Source organism: Alligator sinensis, unplaced genomic scaffold, assembly GCF_000455745.1.
Source record: "Alligator sinensis unplaced genomic scaffold, ASM45574v1 scaffold1318_3, whole genome shotgun sequence".
Taxonomy (NCBI): Eukaryota; Metazoa; Chordata; order Crocodylia; family Alligatoridae; genus Alligator; species Alligator sinensis.
In genome coordinates this window covers 377,303-389,790 of record NW_005842634.1, presented here as the reverse complement: position 1 = coordinate 389,790, position 12,488 = coordinate 377,303, and the positions used below count along the sequence as shown (strand labels likewise).

At 44.7% G+C, this 12,488-nt stretch overlaps 1 protein-coding gene across 1 annotated transcript in view; it reads left to right on the top strand.

Moving 5' to 3' along the window:
* The first annotated feature begins 8,537 nt into the window (after positions 1-8,537).
* Positions 8,538-12,488, top strand: part of ABHD17C (abhydrolase domain containing 17C) — a 61,928-nt gene continuing 57,977 nt past the window's right edge. Inside the window, exon 1 of the mRNA XM_025215243.1 lies at positions 8,538-8,630. Coding sequence (XP_025071028.1) covers positions 8,538-8,630 — 93 coding nt within the window. The remainder of the gene's footprint in view (positions 8,631-12,488) is intronic.

The window sequence follows — 12,488 nt, the reverse complement described above, 5'->3', positions numbered from 1 at the left end:
TGGGGGTTTTCTTGGGTTTTTTTATTCTTAAAGGGCTGGAGCTGGGGAGGGGGGGACTGGGGAAGCAGGGAGGGGTTCGGGGGCTCATTCAGAGCCCCCCATGCAGCGAGGGGCAGCACCTGGTGAGTTGGGGCTTTTTTTTTTTCCACGTCCCGGGAGCTGGGGCATGCAGAGCAACCATTGCTGGGCTGGGAGAGAAGGCGGGGGATGAACCTGGGTAATTCGGAGATTCAGAAATTTGGCAGCAGCCGAATCTCTGAATCAGATTCAGCCAAATTGATTTGGGACAGTGATTCAAATCACCAAATCGAATCACTATCCCCCAAATCGGTTGAAGCTGAATCTGAAAGGGCATTCTTGCACTGGCTAATATGTAGTTATCATTACTGTCCTCTATAGCATAGGATGTCAGGCATGTTCAAGTCTTTGTGAAATAGCTCATCCTCTAGTGGCTCATCTGCAAGTAGTTGAAAACAGCAATGCTCAACATTTTGGCCCACAGGCCACATGAATTATGCGGGGCTGATTGGAGCCCAGGTGCCCAATTAAGGCCCATGTAGCCTCAGCCAGCCCCTGCGTGCTGTGATTGGGACCTCCGCGCACCAGGAACAAGCCCCAGAGCTTCGCACTGCCTCTGCCTGGCCCTGCAGGCCAGAACTGGGCACTGGGGCCCCACGCTGCCCCCACCTAGCGCCACACACCTGGATCAGGCTCCAGGGCCCCAGACTGCCTTCACCCAGCCCAACATGCCAGGATTGGGTTCTGGGGCCCTACGCTGCCTCTGCCCAGTCCTGCATGCTGCAGTCAGGCCCCAGGGACCCACACCATTTCTACCAGGCCCCACATGCCATAATCAAGCTTTAGGGCCCCACACCGCTTCTGCTCAGCCCTGAGCACTGGGTCAGGCCCCAGAGCCCCATACCACTTCTGCCCAGCCCCACATGCTAGTATTCAGCTTTAGGGCCCTGTACTGCCTCTGCCCAGCTGTGGGTCTTGCACATCTGACGTATTGCTCAGGGACCCATGGGGAGCCCCATGGGCTAGATGAAGAAGCGGGGCGTGGAGCAGGAGTTGAGCAACCTTGGCCTAAAAGACATAATGTTAATGATGGCAGAGATTTTTCTTTAATATAAGCAAACTGCAAGAGCCTTAAACAGTACTTACTGGAATATCCTAACAGCACTTAGCTGGCCTTTACCTCTATGCAAAAGAGAAACCAGGAAAGGGTTGAGCAAAGTCTCTCCAAATTTTGATGTCAACCAAAGCGTGGAGAACTTCCGAGTTACTGATAGTTCAGTTTAAAGAGTTCCATACAACTGCAAGTTTTATTCCAGACAGGACTTGGGGCCTTGCAAGGTCCAGGATAAGTCTGTGCAACTTTCTGTTCTGTTCCAAAACTGCTCTTTTACGTAAGCACGTTTCCCCTCAATTACCTCACATCCAAAAGCAAATGCTGCACAGCATGTTCAGCAAAAAAGAAAAAAAAGAGCCCTTTCCCCACCACTTCCCTATAGGCTGGTAAGTAAAATGTGTTTGGTGGGGTTTTTTGTTGATATGAGTCAAAAAGAATAGATGTGTTTCAGTCCCTTAGAGGACTGCAAGGCTCATTTTTGCCATCAGTTTTCAGTTATAAACAATCAGCTCCTGGGGTGCAAGTTAAGGAGGGTTGGCACTTTTGCCGTTCAACAGTGACACCTGCAGATTGCCTATAAGCAGCATACTGGGATCAGTGGAAAGCTTGGTTCAGCCTTCTGGGCTAGCAGACAGCCATGCTGATGTGAACTGTGTACACAGAGGTGGGGGGTTGAATAAGGAGGATATCAAGTGCTTCATAAAAGGACAGAGCTGACCTGAACCCTGGCCCTTGCGGTGCTGTGTTTCTTTGCAACTTTGCGTGCACTGAGTATGTATATGTTCTTCCAGACACTGGGGACCAAAACTGGAGACTGTTATTCCAGTAAATCTCTCTGGAGCAAAGACTTGGACACATGATTTGTTTGTAGTATGTAATTAGCTTTTACAGCGGTATAAAAAAGGGGTTGACAGACATCACCACGGGAACGTACCTGAATCTGATGTAGAATTCCTCCAGGAAAAAGCAGAGGTAAATTGCACCTGTAAAAGTGTCATGTGTCCACAGCTAAGAGGCAAGGACACCTTATCTACTACTCTGCCACCAACTGCCATCATATCACTGTAATATGCTTCCTTTCAGCCTATTGCCTCTAGGCAGCTGCACTTCTGTCCGATGTAGCTCCTGGGATTATTTACATCAATATAAAAATGGATGTAAATGCTGCTGCTGTAAATGTGTCACGTGTCCAGTCCCTGGACACGAATCTCAGAATTAGGCCCTATGTAAAGTGCACTGATAAACAAGCAAACCAGTACGATGACTTCCAGTCTAAAACGTGCTCCCAGTTGTTCAGAACTTGCTGCAAAATGTTCCCCTTGAAGTGAAATGGTCTGAGTGGGGAAGTCATGGGGCACTATTGACAGCACTTGCCACTCCTGCTGCCACTGGGCGAGGGGAGAATAATTCAGCATTTCTGTACTGCTCCTGCAGCTGCTTCTCCCACTGGCGCCAAGCTGTTGTTGAATGGCTCCCTGCTCTCCAGTCTTCCCCAGTCTGTCTTACCTCTGAAGCCTGGGAGACATTTCTCTCAGCAGTTCTTTTTGGAGCAGCCTATTTCTTTTCTTTTAAATCAATTTAGCCCTATAGATGTGTTCACTAATGGGTTTCCCTAGAGTCTCATAAGGATGGAGAGCTAGCCTGGCGGCGATGGCAGCTCTTGGCACCTCTTTCCTACTGGAGCAATTCATGCAGCTGCCAGAATGAAAGGCTGGGGCTGGGGGACAGGGAGGAAACCCAGCTGTGGAAGGGGGGGACAGATGGGTTAGGGGCTTGGAGTTTCAGTTTTACACCAGGTTGAGGACTCTAGCATGGGACTTAGCCCAAAGGTAAGTTGCTTTTGAGAAAACTGGACTTGTGTTAATTGGGAAGGAATTTCTTCTAATTAAAAACTAAACACAACTCTTTTTCTTGGTATACATTGTTCCCTGCCTAGTAAAATTTGAGCTGGCGGCAATAGGTTCACACCAATATCATCATTTGGCCCAAAGTTTGGGTATGAAGTCTGACTTTAGTTTTTAAATGGGTGCTTAACAGTTCCCACACATGTTGGTGAAGCTTTGTTGAATCTTGATAGACAGTAGTTTGCATAAGCCTAAATGCACTTTTCTGTTTACATTGGAGGACTGTAACTTATGAACGGAAGCCTGAACCTCCGCTTATCTCCACTGACCTTAAAAACCTCCTGGAGGTGATTTGATGTTGAAGTGAAACATAAATTTACTCTGTCTTCTAGGAAGCGGGAGGAATGGTTTTGATTTTCTCATAAAACAATGTGACAGATGCTTGCTACTTCCACGTTTCTGAGCAACGGAACAACCCATTCTCCTCATTTTGTTCTTTTGGCACACGTGGGACTTGGCGGTTCTGCACAAGAGAAAGATTTGAATATTGCAGTTGAGATCTACCAGGCATGTCTAACAGAAGAATTTTTTTTCCTTCAGTATTTTTATGCAAGTGCAAACTATGCTAAACATTTCTGACTCTCTGATAAATCAGCCGCCCCTGGCAGCTGCCCAACTGAACAGCCGACAACTAAAGGCACGTCTCCAATACAGTGACAGAAACAGTGGCTTTGTAGTGGCGATGTACTCCACCTAGTACTAAATTAGCTGGTTTGTTACCAGAAGAAGCCTCACCAGAGCAGTGTGCAGGACAGTGCAAGCTTATTTATCCTGCATCCTGTGCCATACCTAAAAGGGACTGTAGTCTTCACTGTGCAATCTCTCTTGTCTCTTCTTCCTTAGTATCTGTTTATTTCTCAATTGTCTTACCCCATTTTGCCCCAGTGCTTCTCAACCCAACCTTGCGATTTCCAGTCTCCTTTCTTTTCCCATAACATCACTTACTGACAAGGTAAAACCCAGCCTTTTGTAGCAAGATATTCAAATACCCTCTCCTGCCATCCTTGAATGACCGTGGATTGCCATTTCCTTCAGCACAAAGCCAGGGGAGCAACTGCACTGCCAGACTAGTGTTTATTAAGTGGTTAGCCCCCTGCTTGTATGATATGTGGCCTTAAGCAGTAGGTACTGAGGTCAACGCATTCTGCTCCTGTTTAAAGGCACAGGAAGCGATGCTGCAGAATACAGCGCCCCAGGCATTCCTTAAGTATCTTGTCCTGTGTCAGCAAGATGCTTTAAGAACTCTCTATAGAGCTAGTTCTGCTCCATTTTCCCTCTTCCCTCACTCTGTGCATCTCAATATAGTAAGGAGAGGATTTTGCCCTTAATTGAAATTCCTTTCATCAGTTCAGATATAACCTGAACAAAGATATTGGCATGAAAATAGCAGTCAAGAGCATATCTTTAAAATGTCAATTTTCCTGTGATAAGCATGAAATGCAGTTAGTGCAAAGCAGGATTCCAAGTCCCCATTAGGTATGGCAGAGCTGCTCCCCCCACCCCCGTACACATGTTTGCACATCTTTGTTTTCCCTTCTACACTCTTTTCATGCTGTATTCACAACGAATATGAAGGTAGCTGCATCTTGATTAAGCTCATGCAGTCCTTAGAGAGAGCTCTTTTAAGTCCTGAAGAGTGTAATTTATCTTGGGCTTCTCCCCTTGGAAGAAATCGATCATATGAGCTTTCGGTGTTCTTTCCCCAGTTGTTTTTCTTGACATAGATATTGAGGTTTGCGTAGCATGGGTTTACATGGTACCTGGAAATAAATCTCTGTGATTCGACAGGACTCCTTTAAGGAGAAGCATATGATACAGATACCTTTTACAGATACAATCTGCATACTGAATATACCTGAAACACAATCACAAAGGTAGGCTGTATGCCAGTGTTTCTAAAGAGCAGGTAAGGTTTACAGACACGTGCCAAACTCATCCCTGGTGGTGGTGGTAGTAGTGAATCACAGAACCATAGAAAAATAAGGCTGGAAGGGACTTCTGTAGGTCACCCACTTCAACTCCCTGCTTGAGGCAAGATTGTCCTTATCCATGCTATCCCATACAAATCTTTGCCTACCCTGTTCCTAAAACTGCACAATCGTGGTGTAGTTGTTATTTATATCCTCCTAGAGTTCCAGCTGTCATAATGGCCATAGCAGAAGCGCTAGCATTGCAGCCCTGTCAGATTTTAATGAATCGGTGAATTCTGCTAAATACCTGTCATCAGCAATCTTGGCCAGGGCATGAGAAGAAGAAAAAGAAGAAGTGCCTAGAAGCCCCTGTCAGAGACAAGGACTCTACTGTGCTTGGTGCTGTACAAATGCAGAACAAAAATGACAGCCCTGTCCTAAATAGCCTACAATGTAAACAAAGACAACAGCGAGATACAGACAGACAGGGAATACAAGGCAGCAATGAGACAATATCAGTCAGCTCAGCGCCTGCAGTCTTGGCTCAACAGCTGAGCTGTTGTCACGCATTGTATGGGCATCGTGGCAGAGTAGTGTGTGAAGGAGGGACTTGAAGGAGAAAAATAAGATAGCCCTGGGGATGCATGTGGGGATTCCTTGCCAAGTGCAAGGTATGGTATGGGAGAAAGCACAATGGTGCTTGTTTGGAAATTTAATGGGGGGTGATGAATGCTGGCATTAGAAGCTGGTTTGAAATGGGGCTCCTCAGCCTTTCAAGAGGAATGAAAGATGTTAGTGTGAGTGGAGGCAAGCTGTGAATGTCCTTGCAAGTGAGGCCAAGTATCAGATCTATAATGCAATAGTAAAGAAGGAGCCAGCAGAAGGTGGTAAAGAGAAAGTCAAAGGGAATGTCGAGCAATATGATCTTCTGTGTGAATACAAATGGAGGAAGGTTTGCATAGAAAAAATGAAATGCTGAGAGTTTTAGCTGCATGGATAGTTAGCAAGTCCTGTAGCTTACAAATGCAATGCTGAAAGGATTTGCCAGACTTAGACATAACCTATATGTGAGGACAGTGGGTTTCCAGTCCATGGACTGGAATTTCTAAGGGCTACAGAAATGCAGAATATTGTTATTATTATTATTACTATTCCTATTATTATTATTACCAATAATAACACTAATAGTGATAATAAATAATCATCATAATAGTTATAATAATAATGATGATGATAATAAAATTAACACTAATATTGATGCCTGTACTCCTTGTTTTTGAATTCTAATGCACTAAATTAACCATAAATCAGCACAAGTTCCATTATGAATGTCCTGGTCTTTGTTTTTGTGTTTGTAATGAACCCTGTAATATTGCACAGATTTGGATGTTTGATGTGAACTGTTTGTCTAGCTCTACCAGTCATTTGCTTTGGCTGGACACCAAGCATGGTGATTACTTGCAAATAAATCTTTTATCCACAGCTACTGGCAGGCATCACTTCTGACTTCATCCTCACCATCTTTCTGACTGCTCTTGTTCAGAGAAAAAGAAACTGTATGGTGAGTACTCTGCCCTTGTAACCAGTTTGACAGAAGTCATGGGACACGACAGAAATAGTAAAGATATAGCTATCAATGATTTGGGTTGGTCTAATAAAAGATATCAAATTCACCCAAGGAACCTTGTCTAGCTATCAATGATGCACTCTGTTACTTGTCTTGTTGGTAGCTGTTTTGAAAGAGACCTCATCCACTCTACTTCAGGCCTCTCCTATCACTGCCATCATCAGTAAATTAAATCTGATGGTAAAAGTCCCACAGATGCTAATTTTCCAGCAGGTTATGTTTCCTGTCTTGGGAATAAGCAAAGTTGAACAGCTGCCCTGGTATTAAACTCCTCCATATTTCATCACTGCAGGTCATCTATTAGAACGTAGTGAAGAAGCTGTGCTCTTTGTTCAGTAAGTTAGTGTCATGTTTGTTACAGGGCGCAGCGGTGGGGACATCTTTATTTACAGATCATTACAGAGATGAGCTCTGCAGCAACAGGCAGCAACACTTGTTTTTTCTTGAGTGTTTTTACAGTATTTGGTCAAGTGAAAACTATGCAGATGCCTGCTGGCTGAAAAATGCACAAGAGCAGAAACAGCGCAAAGGAAACGCTGGGGAAAACAGAGGGCAGGCACAAGAGACAAACTGCTGGGCCAGGAGTAAGGGGACTATGGAGAGGAAAGACCCATTAAAGCAGCTCTTCAAAAAGCAATTTCAAACTTCAAGAATAGTAAATATTAGCAGGGCATCCCTTATCCAGTGCTTTCCTGGTCCCAGCATGAAGCAAAAGGAGTGTTGATATAAGAACCAGTGGTGTTGACTCTTTGTTCCCCGTGACTCCCTCACGCCAAGGGAATGTCACAGGGCTGGTTGAGAGTGAGGCGCGATGGCCAGAGCACAACAATACCCAAGAATCATAGGTTTCTTGTGTGCACAACTTAGGTTTGGCTGGACTTACAGCTACCAACAAGACAAGTAACAGAGTGCATCATTGATAGCTATATCTTTACTATTTCTGTTGTATCCCATGAGCTCTGTCAAACTGGTTACAAGGGCAGAGTACTCACCATTCAGTTTCTTTTTCTCTGAACAAGAGCAGTCAGAAAGATGGTGAGGATGAAGTCAGAAGTGATGCCTGCCAGTAGCTGTGGATAAAAGATTTATTTGGGCGTAATCACCATGCTTGGTGTCCAGCACAACTGAGGGCAGCCTCAGTGCTTCTCTAAGCTTGTCTATGTCAAATCAAGCCCCAGCTGGCTTCAGGATCAGTGTGAGTGTGCGTGCATGGGTGAGCACACCTACGCTTATACTTGCTTTATGCATGCACAGAGTCATCTGTGCCTGACCTCCATCAGCCTGCACTGCAACTCAGCCTTTCAACATTACACGAACAGGGCTGGGGTCACAGGCACATTTTGACTGGCTCTTGAGTAAGTGCACAAAGGGTTGGATGAGTCCTCCCTTCTCTTCACTTTTGTATACCATTGTCACGTGTCTCTTAGCTATTCAGAACTGATATTCATTAAATGAGTGATCCCTTTAAGTCGCAATCATTTTACTTCATTGAATGCTATATCAGTTTTATTCCAGGCATCTGGGTTGTTGTGATGTCAGTGGTATTAGTTTACTGTTAGTCACTCCTTTTCCATACCTATTCCCCACCCTCCCCTTTTCAGTATGATTTGCTTTATGCAATTCCTTGCTAATTTCTCCATTCTTCTCTCAGACCCATGCATTTGTTACCTTTCTAGAGGAGACACCCACTATGCTTGAACTATTTCATTGTACAAGAGCATGAAATTAGACTAGTCTGCAGATAATTTCTGACAAGAACAATGAAGAAAATCTCTTAATTAATGACATTTGTATAGGTTAGTTCACCAGAGCTGTACATTTCATGTACATTTCCCTCGGTCTTAAAAGAGGACTCTTTCACCATATGTATATAAGGGAAGAAGAAGACCGAAGTGATGTTTCAACCTGCACCTGGCACAGCACCCCAGGAGCCACATGTCTCAGTTAAAGGCCAACAACTGTCGATGGTCAACAAGTTTGCCTATCTAGGCAGCACACTCTTCCATGCTGTCCACGTCGATAACAAAGTCAACACAAGGCTAGCAAAAGCAGACTCCGTAAGTCGGTCTGGGACCACAGGGGCATCAGAATGTCAATGAAACTGAAGGTTTACAAAGCCATCCTTCTCCCGACCCTCCTTTAAGCCTGTGAAACCTGGACCGTCTACCAGCATCATGCCAAGGGACTAAACCACTTCCACCTGTGCTGTGTGCAAAAGATACTGAAGATCAAGTGGCAGGACAAGATTCCACACACTGAGGTGTTTCGGAAGATCAGCTCTTCCCAGTATCCACCCCCTACTGAAATTGGCACAGCTAAGATGGGCCAGCCACCTTTCAAGAATGCCCGATACTAGCCTGCCAAAGAAAATTGTCTATGGTGAACTGTCAAATGGAGTATGCTTTTGAGGTGCACCAAAGAAGTGCTACAAGGACACCCCAAAAGGGTTCCTAAAAAGTTTTGGCATCAACTCGGAGTCGTGGGAGCAAATCACTTATGACCGTCCATCCTGGAGGTCATCGGTCCAGAGTGGAGCACTGGCCTTTGAGCAGCGGCACAGAAGCAGTGAGGAAGCGTGTGACCAGGAAAGCAAGGACCTCTAGTGTCCAGTCCTCATTGCTCTCCTACCCCTGTTGCAGCAGACAGTTCAGGGCAAACATCAGGCTTATAAGTCACCTACGTGCCCACGTGACCTAGCCTCCACCCCTTCCCCCCACAACTTTCCCCTCTCTTCTTTTTTTTTTTTTCCCTCTCTTTCTCCCTTTCTCTTTTCTCCATCCCTTTTTCTTTCCCACTTCCTTTCTTTCTTCTCCCCCCCCCTGCCGCTGCTGGATGTGGTCATGTTTGCTTGCGAAGGATGAAGAACACACGTAAGGAAAGACATAGGGTAAAGCTTGGGAAATGTCTTTAATTATATTCTATTTACAGCAGCAATCTACCCTTGATATAAGAGCTTGGCCTTTGTTATCTGGTTGCATTCATGCCATAATCTATTTTAGATGTTTTGATGATATGATGTAGTCTGAGAAATGACTTATCTCTTTCAGCATGCTTAGCTTCCAGGTTATATCATAGTTTTGGTGTGCCCTGTAGGACTGACACACAAAGGCACTGCTAGACAAATTTCACTTTATGCGGGACCCAGCAGTAAGATTATTTATTAGGATACAGCCATTCCTGCAAAAGAATGCTTGCACTGCCGATGTAGTGCACCTTATATTGATTTTGAAATCCTGCTTATGATTTTCAAGGAAGATCAGGATGGCTCATTCATATAGCCTGCATTTGCTAAATCCACCCAGTACTGCCTATTTACATACTTCAGAACAAAAATTGCTTGTGGTACCACCATTCAATCAGATGTTCTCTGAGTTTTGATCCTGAACCATTGTGATGAATCTGGGTTCTGGATTTACTGGTCTTCAAATTAACAAATTCTGACTCTCTCCTAAAATGTTTAAACTAACAGATGAGTTTTGATAATGGAGCAGATCATGGAGGAGTTTACTTCTAAGCACCTGGAAAACAAGGTGATCAAGAACAGCCAGCATGGATTCATCAAGAGCAAATTTTGCCTGTCTAACTTGATTTCTTTCTATGACAACACTGAAAACTCTGTGAATAGAGGCAGTGGATGGGTGGGGTAGGGTGTGGACTTCCCATGACGTTCTCATTAGTAAGATAAGGAAATACAGACAAGATTAAAGTATGGTATGATAGTACATCATACTCAATGAGTAGTCGTCAATGGTTCAATGTTCACTTGGGACAAGGTATTGAGTGGAGGTCCCCAGGGGTTTGTCCAGCACCTGATATTTTGTAATATCGTCATTAATGATTTGGAGGAAGAGGCTGAGTGTACACTTAACAAATTTGTGGATGATAGCAAATTGTGTAGACTTGCAGACGCTCTGGAGAGTAGGGCTAGGATCCAGAGTGCCCTGGATAACCTGGAGAAATAGTCCACAGTCAGTCAGATGAGATTCAACAAGGACAACTGCAAAGTCCAGTTCTTGGGACAGAATAATTGCATGCACAAGTACAGACTGGGGAATGATTTCCTAGGCTGCAGTACTGCAGAAAAGGACCTAGGACTTATAGCAGGTCAGCAATGTGAATATGAGCCAATATCTTGTTGCCAAAAAAGCCAGTAACAGGCTGGGCTGGATTAACAAAAGGGTCACTTGCAAATCACGCAAAGTGATTCTTCCAATCTATTTTTATTTTTTTTATAGTATTGTTGTTCCTAGAAATGGAAAACAAAAAGCAAACCAAAGCAAACGAACAAACCAACCAAAGCACACCTTACCTTAACATTGAAAAGACATTTAAAATGACAGGTTAAGTGATAATGAAATAATTTCCATTTAAAATGCTGTGGATATTTCTAAATCAGTTTTAGAAACATTACTGTTCATTTATATGCATGTAAAAAGCTGGGTAATGAGCATGCATGGACAAAAAACCACATCCACTCATGTGCCTAATGTATTTAGTAGGCACAAACAGTGCATGCACATGAGCAGAGCCACAATCATAGCTGGGCATGTAATTGTACTTAATTTGTAATTTTACAATGCAGATGTGGGCTAATCATATGGAATAGCCCTTCAGCAATATATCATATTGTATAATTCGAGGATCTAGCTGGAACTAATGCTAATAGTAGCATAAAGTGCATAATGTTTCTTTAAATAAAGAAGTGCATCCACCTTTTAAAGAGGCATCAGTCATTCCTTTTGTCTTCATTCGGGGGAGGGGGAAGAGATGCTTTTATTGTACGTTTGTATAACATTCTTAAAACTCCACTGATCCTGGAACCATCAACGTTTCACACCCAGGTCTCCTTTCCTTATCAATAATTCAGTGGAGTTGTTTATGATAGGAACATTTGTGCAACTTTCCTGTATTCACAACAAGGATTCTTGGGTCTGTGTGTTTGCATGATTCCTTGCATATAGATGTGGGGACATTATTTTTATAATGATCTCACTAATGATCATTGGGGTATGAGTGTGTGTGTGTGTCCAGAGCCACTGGGAGGGGCAGTCTGTGTGTATGTCTGTCCCCAGATCCAGCGGGTGTGTGTGTGTGTCCAGATCCAGATGCAGCAGTAACAGCAAGTGGTGGCTAACTCAGCTGTCACTTGCCCCTTGCTGCTGACACATCCCCAAACAGGATTCTGCACCTGGGTTTTGGCAGTCAGCCCCGTCCCCACTCAACCTGCTCCCAGATTCCCTTGTCCTCTGGGAGCCTCATGTGCCAGGTGACACAGTTGGTTGGATCTGACACCCTCGATATAGAGTTTGGACACAACAGCAATATTCACAGCCTGCCACAAACAGGCAAACCTGTTGGGCCCCAACCCTACAGGCCCTTGCACATCCCTGACTTGTAGCCATGAGCCCTCTAACTAGTTTCCATGCAGCCATTCCCTAGGCATAGGCATGCTTTGCACATGAACCATTTCAGCAATAACTGCGGTGCGAGTGAGCTGGAGCGGGTGTCGCGAGAGCTTCAGGGCTCTGGTGTGAAGGGCTGGGATGGGGTCAAGCCAGTGCAGAGGACAAATGAAATGCTGAGAGCTTTAGCTGTGCGGACAGTTAGGAAATCCTGCAGTTTACAAATGCAACGCTGAAAGGATTAGCCATAGCCCATATGGGAGCACAGTGGGTTTCCAGTGCAGGGACTGGGATTTCTGCAGGAATAGAGGCAGGTTTCCAGTGCAGGGACTGGGATTTCTGCAGGAATAGAGGCGGGTTTCCAGTGCAGGGACTGGGATTTCTATGGGAATAGAGGCGGGTTTCCAGTGCAGGGACTGGGATTTCTGCAGGCATAGAGGCACACGAGGTTCTGTGGGTCAGGGATTTCTATGGGAATAGAGGCGGGTTTCCAGTGCAGGGACTGGGATTTCT